At 45.0% G+C, this 17,693-nt stretch overlaps 1 protein-coding gene across 1 annotated transcript in view; it reads right to left on the reverse strand.

The window, feature by feature from the left end:
• The window catches only part of NCAPG2 (non-SMC condensin II complex subunit G2), a 67,251-nt gene that overhangs the window by 19,226 nt on the left and 30,332 nt on the right, over nucleotides 1-17,693 (reverse strand). The window contains exons 14-24 of the mRNA XM_062192935.1: nucleotides 15,313-15,465; nucleotides 12,025-12,247; nucleotides 11,691-11,794; nucleotides 9,492-9,665; nucleotides 7,072-7,142; nucleotides 5,641-5,794; nucleotides 5,355-5,528; nucleotides 4,453-4,566; nucleotides 4,224-4,364; nucleotides 3,739-3,838; nucleotides 1,692-1,882 (exon numbers count right to left, since the gene is read on the reverse strand). Coding sequence (XP_062048919.1) covers nucleotides 1,692-1,882; nucleotides 3,739-3,838; nucleotides 4,224-4,364; nucleotides 4,453-4,566; nucleotides 5,355-5,528; nucleotides 5,641-5,794; nucleotides 7,072-7,142; nucleotides 9,492-9,665; nucleotides 11,691-11,794; nucleotides 12,025-12,247; nucleotides 15,313-15,465 — 1,599 coding nt within the window. The remainder of the gene's footprint in view (nucleotides 1-1,691; nucleotides 1,883-3,738; nucleotides 3,839-4,223; nucleotides 4,365-4,452; nucleotides 4,567-5,354; nucleotides 5,529-5,640; nucleotides 5,795-7,071; nucleotides 7,143-9,491; nucleotides 9,666-11,690; nucleotides 11,795-12,024; nucleotides 12,248-15,312; nucleotides 15,466-17,693) is intronic.

Below are 17,693 nucleotides of genomic sequence, written 5' to 3' on the forward strand. Positions count from 1 at the left end.
GCATGTGGCGGAGCAGGTTTAGCCACAGATCGCGATGCTGGCATCCCATATCCAAGTGCTGGTTCAAGTCCTGGTTGCTCTGCTTACGATCCAGCTTCCTCTAATGCACCTAGAAAGGCAGCAGAAGATGGCCCAAGTACCTGAATCCCTGCCACTCACATGGGAGACCTGGATGGAGTCCTGGCTCCTGGCTCTGGCCTGGCCCAGCCCTGACTGTCACAGCGATTCGGGAAGTGAACCAATGGATGGAAGATCTCTTTCTCTCTGTCCCTCTGTCATTTACCCTTTCAAATAAATAAAATAAATCCTAAAAAAATTAAAACCATAGCTTGTTGATATAAAAGATAACAGCTCTCTGAAACAATGATTTTGTTCAGAAATTGGCATTACATTATTTTTAGGAGTTAAGCAAATCTGGAATATTTTTTTTTTTTTTTTGACAGGCAGAGTTAGAGAGAGAGACAGAGAGAAAGGTCTTCCTTCTGTTGGTTCACCCCCTAAATGGCTGCTACGGCCCACGCTGCACCGATCCGAAGCCAGGAGCCAGGTGTTTCCTCCTGGTCTCCCATGCGGGTGCAGGGCCCAAGCACTTGGGCCATCCTCCACTGCCTTCCTGGGCCACAGCAGAGAGCTGGACTGGGAGAGGGGCAACCGGGACAGAATCCAGCACCCCAACTGGAACTAGAACCTGGTGTGCCAGCGCCGCAGGCGGAGGATTAGCCTATTGAGCCGCGGCGCCGGCCGGAATATTAGTCTTTATATGTACTGGTTAATCTCACCTCCCAACAGTTTTTAACCAGCAAAGGGAAACCAAAGCCCATCTTTAAGGTTTGAGATTCTCACAATCTGGGGAAGGTTAACATGCTGAAAAGGTGACCCATGATGTAGAATCAGTATTTAATCTGAACAAGTACTCTGCTCTACAAACAACTAAAATTAGCATCTTCAAAAACATTATTTTTGGAAGCTGGTGCTGTGGCACAGTAGGTTAAGCTGCCAACTGGGAAGTTGGCATCCCACATGGGCAATGGTTCAAGTCCCAGCTGTTCCACTTCCAATCCAGCTCCCTGCTGATGACCCTGGAAAGCAGCTAAAGATGGCCCAAGTGCTTGGGACCCTGAAACCTACATGGGAGGCCTGGAAGAAGCTCCTGGCTCCTAGCTCCTGGCCCATCCCTATCCTGTTGTGGCTATTTGGGGAGTGAACCAGAAGATGAAAGATCTCTCTCTGCCTCTCCCTTTTTATGTAATTTTGACTTACAAGTTGAAAAACAAATAAATAAACCTTAAATTAAATAACAACATTATTTTGGAAAATTCTATGAATTTTAATTAATAAGTTTAATTTCAGAATTAAAATTTTTTGAATTTAACAACCACAGCACCTTTGGCAATCAGTTCTCTGCTTTGTGTCCAGTCAGCTCGTCAACCTGAACTCTTGCTCCCAGACTTACAGGCACAATCAAGAACCCAAGGCCTTTGGCCCCCTTATCCAGCCCCAAGAGCAGAGATGACGATTTTTCTTAGTGAAGAAGTGTGGCAAACTCTTGTGAAGGGTACCGTCTAGCAATGGTTTCCTATACCCAGTGGCAAACTGCATAGCAAGGGTGGGTGAGTCTGCCTGGAGCAGCTGTCCCCCATGCACCCAGGCCCTGAGGGCCCACTGACTGAACCCAGGGAGGACGTGAGTACCCGCAAGCCTTCCTCTGGCTGCTTCCTGAAGCTCCGCGCAATACATTCCAACAGTTTCTGGAATACTTTCTGGACTGTGTCAAACAGCGTTGTAACAACTTCTTCCTCTGAATCTATCTTCTGAATACAGGAATTCCCAGTTATCTCTTTCAGGATGTCAAGAAGTAATGAAACATAAAAAAATCCTTTCACTAGAAAGAAAGTGGGGAAAATCACATAAAGTCACTTAACACACATATTATGATGGCGACTTAGCACTAACAAGGTTGATTAGATGAACCTAAATTCTAATCGAGAGAAATAAGACTTTTGTTCCATTTAAGTAAAACCAATACCTTCAATAACATTAACAATGTGACTCAGTCACATTGGGCCTCACACCTTCCAGATTACAACCTGAGAAGCTCACAGGCTGGCTGCTAAATTCCTATCATCTGGCGGCAGCTTATTGACTGTCTGTCTCCTCAAATCATCTCCTTTACTGGATTACATTAATTAGGTAAGATTTACTCTGTATATCCATCCTTGAAATCTTGAATTTTCATTTTTGCGTCTAACCAATCTTATTGGTAAATGCAGGTATAAACACAGAGCTGGTAAGCTTGGTAAGCTGAGTGAGCTTGTCTTTGCACTCTCATCCCATTCTAACACACACTGTCCCCATGCCAGTTAACCCTCAAGTGTCTATGCATGTCTATGCATGTTTATAGGCAGCAAACCCTTCTCGGCAGGAATGATGTTGCATGGTGCTTTCTTAGAATCTACTACACATTTTAGCTAAAATTTGTTATAATAAAATAAATTATATTCCATTTTCAATCGCCAGAAATCCTAGACTACCCAGCAAAAGGCCAATGGCTCTACTAGGATCAATAAAAACTCTCTAAAATCTTTCAGATCATAACAGAAGCTTTCAAGGAACCATTCTCTTTTATTTAAAAGAAAGCAAAAGGAAATGCAACTTCCACAGATGTAAGTCTTTTGAAAAACTACCCATCAGTGGAACAAATGATAAGGGAATCCCGAGCCCTTTAAAGACAACAACTCAGGAGAGGCTAATGTTCTGAAGACTACAGATCCCGACAAGAGGGTTGGTCCCCTCCTTAAGGGAGGTGTGGATGGGGGGGGGGGGGGGGGGGACCAAAAAAGTATTATCTATAATTATTGACAAAAATCCATAAAGTTACATAATTGAAAGTTACTCCATTAAGTTCAAGCAGTATGTACCTTATAAAGCAAATACACAATGGACACTGGTTAAGTTAACACAATAAATTACTAAAGGTATGTCGGGATTCACAAGTACTGCCAGTTCTGCTTCTGATGAGAATCAGCTCATCAGTCACTGGTCAACAGGGGAAGGACGTCAGTCTGACACTGAGGAATGCTGGCTTCTACGGCTCTTGTCAGCAAGTCACTATTCCAGGTTTCCAAGTATCCACAAAGGAAGAAGCAACTCACTCACTAACAGCCCAGAGCAGCAAGCCACGGAGAAGCAGCTCAGTGCATACAAGCCATGGCACCTTCCTACCCCTTCCTACCCTTATCTGACAGGTGCTGTGAGAACCTGGCCTTTAGGACCCAGATGGCTCCAGTGACCGCCCTCTCTCTCCCTCACCAAACACATGCGATTTAGTACCTCGTAGGCAGCAAACACAGTGCAGTGCCGTTCGTTGCTGCGGGTTGCCCTATGTTACTCTTTCCTGAAAATGCCAACTCACAACCCCGCACAGGAGCACTGAGCAATCAAGGGCTCGTCTATGAAGTTTCCCACACAAATACAGGAAGCAGCGCAGCAGATCGTGGGAAGCAGCACAATCTCAGACCTCCTCGGAAGCCCTGCATGTGTGCAATGCCAGGAACCCACTTCAGCTTCCTGGCTGTGCCAGCCAAGAAATACCTATCCGGGTATCAGCTAGTTCGCACTACACATAAATCACTTAAACGTGAGCGTCTTGACCTACAGAAGGAGGGAGCAGAGCATGAGGACCGTTTTTGAGTGCCTGTGGCTCTAAAGCAGTCTTTCAACGGGTGAGGTGTGCTGTACCTGTCTGCGTGATTCCAAGAGCGCGCTGTAAAAGCTGTGTTTGAAACTTCAGACCCCCAAGGCCGACCATGACGACATCTTTACACACAGTCAGATAGGTCTGCAAGACAGATGGCGTTTCCCAACAAAGGCCGTGAGGAAGGGGAACAAGTACAGCCCGATAAACCTCCCATCTGATGTTCTGTCAGCCACCTCCAAAGCCCATGCTTACGTAAGTGTATAAAAGGATGCTCATAAAGATGCACTTTCATTTTTGTCGCCATAAGAAATCTAGAAACACATTTTATGTAATTCCACAAACACAACTGAATACCTATCGTACGTAATTTGTAAAATTCTATCAAAATTGTATGATCCTGCTTTGTGATACTTAACTGCTACTCTAATCATTTAGAAAGAGCAACACTAATGTTTAAAATCACCACCTTAAAGCAGAAAAGCAATCTGAAACACACAGGACAGATTTCTTTCATAAAATTTCTAACCTGGATAATCTGCTGATAAACAATTCTGTGAAGCTTCAGATACTCTTCTTCTTGATCTTGAATCAAAGATAAAACTTTGCTTTCTAACCAAAATCCAGTATCTTCCAAAATGGACAGGTAAACCTTCCCTTCTGAGCAGAACTGTCCAACAACAAAGAGACAGATCAGCAGGGAGCTCGGTGGCGCGCCCCTCATCCCCTCATCGGCACAGGCCCCGGACGCGGCGCACCTTGTACTGAAGGTGGATGCTCAGCCGGCAGTGCAGACTGAAGGCTCGCAGAGCAGTGGCTTCGTTCACGCCAGGCTTCCCACCAGGTGACTGCAGCAGCGCCTCCAGATCCGCCTGCAACATGCAAATCCGCAGGGCCACGTTCCAATCCATACACCACCTCAGTGCGGCTGGAAACACCCGATCTGCAGGTGCGCCAGAAAGGCACCAGCGCTCGGGTAGTCCACCTTAACTGAAGCCCTGGCTGGGCTTGAGAAGCACCGCAGGCAAGCAGGCCTCCTGTCTCCCACAGCCACTACGCAGAGACTTCACGCATCACACCACCTCGTCCACTTCCGTCCTAACGTCAGGCCACCTCATCCTGCAGACCCTCGTGACGTCCCTGCCCACCCCAGCTATGCTGAGCCACCGTCAACAGCAGCAGTGACAAGAGGCTGTTCAGAGGCTGGCTCCTGCAGACGTCCAGGGCCAGAGGGGTGGGAAGGACTCCACAGAGCACTGACAGAACATCATGTACTCTCTAGGATTCCCAGAAAATAACTGGCAAGGACTCTGAAGGGAGCCAGGACTCTCACACTGATGGACAGATGCAGAGCAGAAGAGAACGTGTGAGCGAACCACCTTCCCATAGGTGGTGTGTTCTGAGAAACAGAACTGCACCTGCTCCGGGCACTCTAAGAAACGTGCAGAAACACGGGTTCTGAACACTGCGCTTGTGAAGACCAGGGCCAGGACGCAGACTCTGCTCCCAATCTCAACTCAGAGGTCTTGTCTACATCTGAGGAAGGTGGACTAGACTGCTCTCAATTCCTGTTCTGTGTGAAAAAGTTTACAGTACTGTAATACGAAAAATTTACATTTGACTTTAACAATTATAAAGAATCACCCAGGAATCAAATTACTTTTGAGGCTTCAAGTGCTTTTAAAAGATGGTTAAGTTTCTTCTGGGGAGCAGACAGCAGGCACTCTCGGTTCTTTGGATGCGTCAGCAAATACTCTAAGTACAGCAGCGCCAATTCAGGCTTCCTGGGGCGTGCATCCTGGATGTGCACTTTCCGTTTAGATACTGAATTACTCTGAAAGAGCGCAGGAACTGATGGTTAAAGCATGCTCCTAGAAAAGCAGACAATTGTTAATATACAGTTACGCATAGTCATCAAATTTTAAATAAAGCCAATGAAAATATACCTTGGTCTGCAGCTGCTCCCCTGGCAGCCAGTCATCAATAAGTTCTAGAACATGTCCCACCTGCCCCCAGGAGCAGAGGCAATCCAACAAGGTGTAGTAGCTCTTCTCTACACTGCTCTCCTCCTGGTTTCTCAGTGTGGAAATCACACTACAACTGAAAATACCAAATTTGTAAAATCAGATTAACATGGCGACAACTGTCCCACCTCCCCAAAAGCTGAAGAAGAGCAGCTACCACTAAGGATGCACAATCCCTTGCTACAATAACAGCACTTCAACACTCTCCAATGCAGGAATACATAGCTTCCCCAATCACTGCATGGGATGAGTCCTGCCCTGACACACTCAATGGGACAGTGGCTTTGGTAAGTGTTAATGGTCAGGGCCACACCAGCCACACTATCCCTTTGTCCTTTTGCTTCTGTGGCATCTCTGTGGAGTCTAGAGAAAGAGTTGTTAATTTCAGGGAACAATTTTTGTTTCTCATTAAAACATTCATTTTTTCTCCATAAATTTGAATATAGTTTATTTCATGAAATAACCACACTGGAGCTTTACTGTACAATAAAAACTATGCAAGTCATCAAATGAAACCATATAGGTAATTTTAACCTTTCTAGTACCCACATACAGAAAGGTAAAGAGGTGAAATAAACATAATACACCTTTGAATCTAATCTATCCAAAATATGATTTTAATAGGTAGCCAACACTTTACATTCCTCTTTTCACAGAAGGCTTCAACTCCACATGTATTTTGTACTCACAGCACAACTCAACCCAGATGGCCACACTGCAAGTACTCAAAGCCACATGTGGCCAGCAGCAGCCAGAGGCCCTATAGTGTCATCACACCAGGTGTTAAAAATCCTCCCAAACGAGGCTGGCGCCGTGGCTCACTTGGTTAATCCTCCACTTGTGGCGCCAGCATCCTATATGGGCGCCAGGTTCTAGTCCCGGCTGCTCCTCTTCTAGTGTAGCTCTCTGCTGTGGCCCGGGAAGGCAGTGGAGGATGGCCCAAGTACTTGGGCCCCTGCACCTGCATGGGAGACCAGGAGGAAGCACCTGGCTCCTGGCTTCGGATCAGCGTAGCTCAGGCCATAGCGACCATTTAGGGGGTGAACCAATGGAAGGAAGACCTTTCTCTTTGTCTCTCTTCACTATCTAACTCTGCCTGTCAAAAAAAAAAAAAAAAAAATCCTCCCAAACGCTCAGGTGGAGGAACAGTTTCAGTGCCATGTGGTCCTTTCCTTTCTTGGTTAACAACTCCAAAGCCTACTGAAAATTGTACCCTGATTTTTTCACTACAGGAAGGGTTGAAAGGGCAGAAGGCAACAGAGGCTGTGAACTCAAAGCTAAACGCAAGGGTCTCCTGAGTACAAGGATGGCAAGGATTCCTGCCTCTCCACTGTACTGAAAAGCGGCAAATACCTGAATGGAGGGACGGCAGATGCCGGCAGAAATGACATCAGCATGAACAGTGGGATCTTGCAGCGATCATCCTAAAAGCACACAAAGGAAAAAAATCGAACAGAATATTCAAACACTAAGAAACTGTTCAAGTCTTTCCACATAAATGCTTAATAACCAATGTTCAAAGTTGCTCGGTAAGAGTTACAGTAGGGGCCGGCACTGTGGCGTAGCAGGTAAAGCTGCCTCCTGCAATGCCAGCATTCCATATGGGCGCCAGTTCGAGTCCTGGCTGCTCCACTTCCTATCCAGCTCTCTGCTGTGGCCTGGAAAAGCAGTAGAAGATGGCCCAAGCCCTTGGGCCCCTGCACCCGTGTGGGAGACCCAGAAGCAGCTCCTGGCTCCTGGCTTTGGGCCAATACAGCTCCCACCATTGCAGCCAGTTCAGGAGTGAAACAAAGGATGGAAAACATCTCTCTCTCTCTCTGCCTCTCCTCCTCCCAGTGAGTAACTCTTTCAAATAAATAAACAAATCTTAAGAAAGAAATTATTCAGAGGGGTGTGACGCTGTGCTGCAGTGGGTAAAACCGACGCCTGCAACACCAGTATCCCACATGGGCATTGGTTCATGTCCTGGCTGCTCCTCTTCTGCTCCAGCTACCTGTTAATGGCTTGAGAAAACCAGAGGAAGATGACCCAAGTGCTCGGGCCTCTGCTACTCAGACCTGGAAGAAGCTCCTGGCTCCTGACTTAGCCTGGCTCAGCCAGATGTTGCAGCCATCTGGAGTGGAAGATTCTCTCTCTCTCTGTCTCTCCCTCTCTGACTCTCAAATAACTAAATGAATCTTTAAAAAAAAAAAAATTTTTTTCCAGAGAAAAATGATTGAGTCAGAATATCTCTGGGAAGGCAGTGTAGTTTAACAGGAAATGTACAGTCTATGGAGCTTTCTCCCCAAATCTAAATCTGATCTGATTCTATAACCTTATCGGCTGATACAGCACAAGGGAAAAGTTAAATTAATAGTTTGTTCCTCTATGAAACTGACATGCGACTGTTAGGACAGCTGAATAAACCAAACATACAAAACCCTGGTGCAGCAGCATGCATTAATTACTTAATTAATTGTAGCTATATTATTATTATAAGGATACGGTAAATGGGGTGCAGAGTCCATCAAGAACATTCAATAAGAAACATTCTTGGCTGGTGGATCCTAAAGAAAAAAATTTCCTATGGTCAGTATTGTGGTATGGAGGGTGAGGATGCCACCTGCGGGGCCAGCATCCCATATGGGCAGCAGTTATTGTCCCAGCTACTCCACTTCTGATCCAACTCTGCTTGTGGCCTGGGAAAGCAGTAGAAAATGGCCCAAGTGCTTGGGCTCCTGCTACCCATATGGGAGACCCAGAAGAAGCTCCTGGCTCCTGGCTTCACCTGGGAAGTGAACCAGCAGATGGAGGATCTTTCTGTCTCTCCCTTTCTTTCTGTGCTAATGAAGATCCTGGGAGGCAAAAGTAATGGCTCAAGTGATTGGGTTCCTCTCATCTACATGAGAGACATGGGCTGAGTTTCTGGCTCCCAGGTTTGGCGCATCACTGTGAGCATTTGGAGAGTGAACCAGCAGATAGGAGCTTTTTCTCTCTTAAACATACACATTAAACACACACACACACACAGTTCTGTATGCACCAATAACACAGACACAACTCAAATACTTCAAGAACATATTTTCTTATTGTGTGCCTTCAATATCTAAGCAAAACTGCCCATAAAAAAGGTGCTACTCATCTTCATGTTCATAAAATCCTCTAAAACTCCTGCAAATCAGATTATATTCTTAAACAGCATCACAGACTACTAGAGCAGAAGAATTAAGGGCCTGGGGCCGGCGCTGTGGCGCAGTAGGTTAATGCTCCGCCTGCGGTGCCAGAATCCCATATGGGTGCCAGTTTGAGTCCCAGTTGCTCCTCTTCTGATCCAGCTCTCTGCTATAGCCTGGCAAAGCAGTAGAAGATGGCCCAAGCACTTGGGCCCTGCATCCACATGGGAGACCTGGAGGAAGCTCCCAGCTCCTAGCTTTGGATCAGCCCAGCTCTGGCTGTTGCAGCCATTTGAGGAGTGAACCAGCGGATGGAAGACCTCTCTCTCTCTGTCTCTCTGTCTGTAACTCTACCTCTCAAATAAATAAATAAAATCTTAAAAAAAAAAAAAAAGTTAAGGGCCTACCACAGACATTTTCAGCGTACCGAGGACATGAAGCAGACATGTGGCTTCTACCCAAGCAGGATGAGAAAGACTAATTATACTGCAGGTATACTGCTATTGAACCTTCTTGTTTTACAGAGAAAGCAGACAAACATGTAAGGAACTTCTACTACATTCTAAATAAACAAATGCAATTCTAATACTTAATTCCTTCTGAGTACAGTTCAAGACTTACCTTGAATACTTTCAGATACTCTGGGAGCACAGAGGCAAACTTGTTAACTGTATAAACCTTGGCCTCTTTGTTATTTTCCATACTTCCATGGATACTCTTCCAGAGAATCACAATGACTTCTAATAAACCAGCCATGGATGCAGCATCGTTTACAGACAACGTTTTATCCAGAACCTAAGACACAAACAATTTTATTGTGAAAGAATATAATCACACCAGCTATTAAGACAAAACAGCACTGGCGTAGGTATTTGGCACAGCAGTTAAGATGCCACCGGGAACACCCACATCCCCTATCAGAGTGCTGGAGATGAAGTCCCAACTCCACTTCCAATTCCAATCGCCTGCTAATATGGAAATTGGGAGGCAGCAGGTGATGGCTCAAATTATTGGGTCCTTGTCCTCACACGAGCGACCTAGATTTGAGTTCCAGACTCCTGGTATCAGGCTGTTTGGGGAGTGAACTAACAGATAGAAGATCTCCGACTGCTGTCTCTCTTTGTCTGTATCTGCCTTTCAAATAAATAACTTAACAAAAAAGAAGAAAAGAAACAAAAAGGACAACAGTACTATCTTTAAAAGCCCAGGGGCCAGGGCTGTGGGTGTAGCAGGTAAAGCTGCCACCTACAGTGCCAGTATCCCACATGGGAACTGGTTTGAGTCTCAGCTGCTCCACTTCCCATCCAGCTCTCTGCTATTGCCTGGAAAGCAGTAGAAGATGGCCCAAGTGCTCGGGCCCCTGTACCTATGTGGGAGACCTGGAAGAAGCTCCTGGCTTCAGACTGGCACAGCTCAGCTGCTGTGGCCATTTGGGGAGTGAACCAGCAGATGGAAGATCTCTCTCTGTCTCTGCCTCTGCTTCTCTTAACCCTCTGCCTTTCAAATAAATAAATAAATCTTTAAAAAAAAAAAAAAAAAAAGATGCATTTTGCTGGGTGTCTTCCCACTGAATGGAACCCTTCCTCAAACTAGGAACTCTACCAAGAAAGCTTTTCCTTGTTGTTAAAAATCTTTGAGGGGCCAGCACTGTGGCACAGTGGGCTAAGCCTCCATGTGCGGCATCAGCATCCCATATGGGCGCCTGTTCTAGTTCCGACTGTTCCTCTTCTGATCCAGCTCTCTGCTATGGCCTGGGAAAACAGCAGAAGATGGCTTAAGTGCTTGGGCCCCTGCACCTGCAGGGAGACCCAGAAGAAGCTCCTGGTTCTTGGCTTCAGATTGGCTCAGCTCCAGCTATTGCGGCCATTTGGGAAGTAAACCAGCGGATGGAAGACTACTCTCTGCAAGTCTACCTCTCAAATTAATTAACTAGAAAAAATCTTTGAATTCTGAAAAAATAGCTGCTACTGAGTACCTTCAATAAATTACACTTTTAAAAAGATAATTCTAGGGGTCAGCGCTGTGGTACAGTGGGTTAATGCCCTGGCCTGAAGTGCTGGCATCCCATATGGGCACCAGTTCAAGACCCAGCTGCTCCACTTCCTGTCCAGCTCTCTGCTATGGCCTGGGAAAGCAGTGGAAGATGGTCCAAGTCCTTGGGCCCTTGCACCTGTGTGGGAGACCCAGAGTAGGCTCCTGGCTCCAGATAGGTGCAGCTCCGTCCATTGCGGCCAACTGGGGAGTGAACCATCGGGTGGAAGATCTCTCTCTCTCTCTCTCTCTCTCTCTCTCTCTGCCTCTCCTCTGTGTAACTCTGACTTTCAAATAAATAAATAAATCTTTAAAAAAAATTAAAATAAAAAGATAATTCTAAAAAAGTCTCATTCCCAAAACTTAAGCTTCAAGATGTTTTTAGTAGAAACTTGGGCAGTGGCTCTAAATGACACCATCACACACTTAATTATAAACCACAGGAATGTCCAGAACCCACCCAGTTATACCATACCTAGGTAGAGTAGAAATATACAAAGAAGCTTAAGGCAAAGAAAATCTGGAGTAGGGTATTACCAACAAGAATTTTTCTTCTAAATTAAATCCAATCCCAACTCTAAAGCATATACAGTAATTCTTTCAAGAACAATTGACATGATGTTCCAAAATAATTTGAATATCAGTACTAAAGGGATAAATGTAAAATCAAAATATTCTTAACCTAAGAGTCCATGGAAATGATACAATGAGGTTAACGGTCCTGCCTGTCTGTGGGGGGGAGGGTTACGGCAGCTCATGTCTGGCTGGGTGCGGTGCTGTTCCACTTACGCTCTCGTTCTCCTTCTCTCGCTCCTCGTCCTCCTCCTGACACTCTCTCACTGCCCTCTGGATGCAGGCATTTAAGCAATGGCGAATAACATGGATCAGCTTTGCTAGAATGTTTAAGATTATCAATAATTAATTTACATGTTTCTTTGGCAAAATCAACTTTTCTAATAGTAAAATATAATCCCAAATAGTTAAAAGTATTACTTTAGGAGAAACCATTAAGAAATGCGTTAACGCACCAAGCCCAGTAAACTGACAAACACTGACTGTGTGTAACGGCCTTGTACTCAGGAGAGAAACGACGTAAGAACTGAGAAGCAGCAGTGGTCCACACCTATGTTAGTGCAGGCGGTGTGCTCGTGTGCATACTGGTAGAACCTTCTGGCAGCTGCATGATTCATCTGGATCAGAGTGACACAACGCTCACACCAGACCTCCTCTGGCTGGTTCACAGGCAGGAAGGAATTAAAGATGAGGCTCACCAGGCGTCGAGACACAGGGCGAGAATCATTTTCCAGACGAACCAAAATATGCTCCATGGGGCATATTTTCCAAAACTGCATATAAAGCACACATGCAGAGGGAAATGATCAATTGCTCCTATAATCTTGAAAACAGCTTTAGCAAGGTGTCCTGAACATAACCCAAAAGGAACTAATTTTTATATTTAAAAGAATCATTTTAAATAACATACCAGATTCTGTGATTTTTCTGCAGAGAAATGAGGACAAAGCTACATTTTAAAAAGTATAAGGTACTCGGGTATAAAACTGCAGGGTTTGTCAAAATTATTTAATACTATTATTCATATATAGTAAATTCCCAAATACTAACTATGCTTACCAAACACCGTAACTGCTGGCCTGCTAAAGTGAAAGTAAATAAGTAGCTAACAGTTGTGACATGGACAAACCACATCTCCTGTCTTAGAGGTATGGCATATTAGTCCTGAACACTCAGGGCTGCCTGGCCGTCCCTACCTCTCCTGCACCAGGTGCCTGGGTGGTCAGATCCTCACAGCTAGGTCTCTGCCTCCTGGCATCCCACCTCACATGCCACTACCAGACATCTGCAAAGATCAGAACTTAACAAATTGTTTCTCCACTCAAAAACTCTCAAAGTTGCCTACAGAAAACACCAAAATTCTGGTCAAGACAAGAAAGAGTTTAATAAAAACAGAATAATAGACTATAGATTCCAAAGGCAGAATGACAAGCCCTGCCTCACTCTACTCCAAGTTCCTCCAGTACCTAGATGCAAGCAGTGCCTTGGACCTGGCCTTCTCTCAGGACCTGTGCTATATTCAGTGTGATGCTTCCCATTAGCAGTTAAACATTCCGATGTCATCCCAACCCTCAGAACAAGCACACCTAGAGAAGCTCCGCCTGCGTCTGTTATGTCCCGGATTGCCCTCCCTTTCCCTGTCTACACCTGTTGTAAGAACAGTGGAGTGAAGGTGAGGGCGCAGTGTTCCAGAGACGCTTCCACTCAAGACACTTGTTGGCATTTCTGAAAAAGTTAAAGGGTCTGAAGGCAGTAACTAGCCCCAGTCCCAGGATGACTCCACCCTAGGAGGAGAGTAAGTACTGTCTAAGGCTCCAAGTAGCACAGGAGAGAGACTGCAGCAACAGCCTCCAGCTTTAGCAGACCGGAATGTTCTGCCAACCACTGCCCCAAACATGACTGAAAGAGGCTTGAGAATACGGCTCCAGAGACTCTTACGTGTGAGTTAGATCTGGTGCCTTCCAGGTTTAAAAAAATAAGAGCAAGATACATACCAAGACTCCTTCTAACCATCTTAGCATCCTTCCATCTTCTTCCTCTCCCCAGCCAGTTCCCTTTCTGCCTCTCCTAACACACGGACACCCCTTGGCCTCGTGCATGATTCCTAACAGGTTATTTTTAACTCTGAACTCTCAAGCAGCCCTAAGGTGCCAATACTGCCAGTAACTCCAGGCACTGAACAAGTACCTCTGTCACTATTTATTGTGATTTCACAACAATCCTAAACATAGATGTCCTTACTTTATAAACAAACTGAGGCTTAGCATGATTAAGTACAAGAATATATGGCTTGGAAATACTCTACAATGCTCTTTCAACATCATAAAAGAGCCCACCTTAGAAGTTCACAGGCACACACTGACACAGACAAATTGAAGGAGAGATATAGCTTGGCCCACTAAACTCAGCATATTGGCCAAGACCTACTATGGCTAACAACAAAAAGAACCGTAACCCTCATTCATTCTACATATTCTACAGGCAGGAACCCTTCAGCCTGGCCAGCATGTCCACTACTAATGTGTGCATGGCTAGGGTCTGACAGTCTCTAGTCACACTGCCCAGGCTGCTCCTTCCTTATGGACAACGCGCCTGAAGTCAGCTCTCATTGGCCTGGCTCTCCGTATTCGGGCCAATCTTAGCTTGTATGCCCACACAAAGCTTTTCAGAACCTCATGCTTTTCAGAACCAATGACCAACCATTGTGGCCATTTGGGAGTGAACCAGCAGATGGAAGACCTCTCTCTCTCTCTCCCCACCCCCCTCCCTCCATAGCTCTGCCTTTCAAATAAAATAAATCTTTAAAAAAAATTTCAAAAGGCAAAAAGCAATATACATCACATTAGGTAACAGTCTCCCTGTTATCCCTGCCCTTGGAAATTCAACCCAACCCATATGATGCAATGATCACTAGCTTGTTTTCTTCTTACAGTATGTTATTTAATCATATCCGAACAAAAACACATATATGTATATACACATATATATATGAAAGTTCCCCATTTTATATAGTTGGTAGCAAACTAAAAACATTTCTACACTTTACTGTTATACTTCTGCATCTTAAGAAATATTTCCATGTTCATCCCACAACAATTTCCCTCTCCACCTTTAACAGCCCCACAGCATCATTTCTTGTCTGAACACACAAGCCTGTTTGCTGATCCCACACTGATGACATATCAGGTTGTTTCTAAAACTTGTGTGAACTGTGTAACTCTGACTTTCAAATTAATAAATCTTTTAAAAAATTACATCAAATATTTCAACTAAAAAAAATCACACTGGGGCCAGTGTTGAGGCATGGTGGGTAAGGCTACCACCTGTGATGCCAGCATGCAATAGAGGCAACAGTTTGAGACCCAGCTGCTCCATTTCCAATCCAGCTCCCTGCTAATGTGCCTGGGAAAGCAGCAAAGGATGGCACCCCCATGGGAGATTTAGAACAAGCTCCTGGCTTCAGTCTGGCCCAGCCCCAGCCATTGCAGCCATTTGAAGAGTGAACTAGCTCGCTTGCTCTCTGTCTCTTCCTCCCACTCTATGTCTTTCAAGTAAATCAATCTTTAAAAGACAAAAAAAAAAACCATGTCACACTGGATAAAAATATAAAAATTTACATTAAAGTCTTTCAAAAGCAAAACATACATTGGTATTTCTAGAACTTTAATGAAAAACATAAAACAAAAATGTATCATACAGTAAACTGGTCAAGTATGTTATCAATTTGTTTAAAATGTGATTACCAATACTCTTGGAATTAAAACTGCTTTGTCTTTCTGTTTGATGAAAACAGATGTATCTACTTCATACATTAAATATAATAACCTCCTTTACCTACCTTAGCAGCCCTCACAGCTTTGATTTTCAGAAGCATATCAACAAAAGCCACTCTTACTTTCTCTGAATTGTCGTGCAGACAGTATTTGAGTGGTGGCAAAAGCTGTTCTAATAATGGGTGACTTAGTTTATTATCCAAAATTATTGGCAGGCACTGCAACAAAAGAGAAAGATAAACAGTTCAAAACCAGCATATCAACAAAAAGTTCAAGTAAGAGAGAATTTAAGAAAACATTCAGCTTCATGTCTACCAAAACTACTAATGAAATAAACATACCCACCGAAAATAGGTATGTTTACCTTTTTAAATGTTTCCTACGAAAAGTATACTTTTAGTGCATATAGTCTCAACAATTGATAATCAGCCCATCCACTATTTTGTTCAAACAAGATTAAAGCAGTTATGAAATAAATTTTCAATGCTATTCGCTAAAATGTAAGGGTTTTTGAGTCAAAACAAGCAGAGGGAGACAGCATTGCGGCACAGCAGGTTAAGCTGCCACTTGCAATGCTGATATCCCATCAGAGCGCCAGTTTGAGTCCTGGCGGCTCTGCTTCCAGTCCAGCTCCCTGCTAAGGCACCTGGGAAAGCAGCTGAAGAGGGCCCAAGTGCTTGGGCCCCTGCCACCCACAGGGGAGACCCAGATAAGTTCAAGGCTGACCCAGACCTGGTTTCAAGGGCCATCTAGGGAATAAACCAGCCGATGGAAGATTGACCTCACCCTTCATCCCCCTCTGCCTTATCCTCTCTCTGCAAGTCTGCCCTTCCAGAAACAAAAGAAACAGAGTGCTTTCTATAGACAAGAGCATGAGCTGGAGTGCAAGAATCCCTTCGCTTAAAGAGTCCATAAACTCTCTGTATTTCCTGTTTGGTAATCATGTAGTTTTAACTAGTACACCCACAGCTGAGCCCCTCTGGTGCTCAGAGAAGGGCAAGAGGCTAGCTAAGATGCTCAGACTCAGATGGGGCACCAAACTAAAACCACAGATCAGCTCCTGCACTCTTTCAACTCCACAGCCTTCTCTCCTAGTGTTTTTGCAGAGTCTCATTTTAAGAGGATCCACAGGGAACTGCAAATGCGTACAGTTCATATGACGACACGCTGTGCCCAAGGCAGATTCGTCTGCCCACACGGGCAGTCTCCAGGTCTCTGCTGCACTTGTTCAGCCCACAGCATTCTGTAGCTCGGCCCTAGCCCCCACCCCTGCCCTCTGCTGCAGCAAAGTGCTCTCCTAACTTGCTTTGTAGACTCTTTGCTCACTCTCCTTCCTCTCTACAACACACCGATCTGCCTCACAGGTGAGCCATCAGGTGGGGACATTTTGGGGAGATACAGCTGCTGGAATCAGAGCAGCAGGAAGAAGCTGAACCTCAAAGGATACCAGGGTGTGAGAAAGAGGAAGAACAGCTCTCAGGTAAGCAATTTAGTAGACAGTACTACAGGTTGAACATCCTTATCCAAAATGCTTAGGACCAGAAGTATTTCACATTTTGAACTTCTTTGGATTTTGAAATATTTGCATGTACATAACAAGAAATCTTGATGAGACTCAAGGCTAAACATAAAACTTATCTATGTTTCAAATATACCTTATACACATACCTAAAGGTAATTTTGTGCTGCATTTTTATTGTGTCTATGCTTTGACTGCAATGTATCACATGTAGTCAGGCGTGGAATTTCCCACTTGTGGTGTCATGCTGCTGCTCAAAAAGTTGCCAATCTTAGAGCATTTTGGATTTCCAATTTTTGGATTAGGAATGCTCAACTTTACCATTCCAAGAGAGAGAAGGGATGACGGAGAGAGAGAAAACAACCTTCTCGGGAAGCAGTAGGTTAGAACAGCAGGCAAGAAATTCAGGTCTAGAGATTGGGAGAGCTACTGTGACGCGTCCCCAAGGACTCTCATCAGGAATAAAGTGTCTACCCCTCCTTCCCCCCCAGCCATCTGTCACAAGAAACGCCCCTCAACTGTCCGTGCACTCGCAGGAGCGGCCCCTTCCGAGCAGCCAGAACACAGGGCAGATCAGCATGTGACATGAGGTTCTGTCCCCCGGTCCAAGGCAGCTCCAGCGGGAAGGGTTCTGCCAGCTCCAAGAGCTGAGGCTTTACCTGAGGTCTTCACAGGCGGTCACTGCTTAACTTCTTCTCTCCCTTCCATGAGTATATACCCAGGAGTAGCTTCCTAGTCCATATTCTGCAAAATCATCTCCACCTCTGAGCTAACAGGCTGATTATTCAAGCAGAACTGCCAAGCAGACATTTTCTATAAACTGAGATCAACTACACACAGGCTGCAGCTAGAGCAAAGGCTGGAAATCAGATGTCCCAGAGGGAGCCTGACAGTGCAAGAAGCAGGTGGACCTCTCAGAACCCTGCC

The sequence above is a fragment of the Lepus europaeus genome, chromosome 5, assembly GCF_033115175.1.
Source record: "Lepus europaeus isolate LE1 chromosome 5, mLepTim1.pri, whole genome shotgun sequence".
NCBI classification, from domain to species: domain Eukaryota; kingdom Metazoa; phylum Chordata; class Mammalia; order Lagomorpha; family Leporidae; genus Lepus; species Lepus europaeus.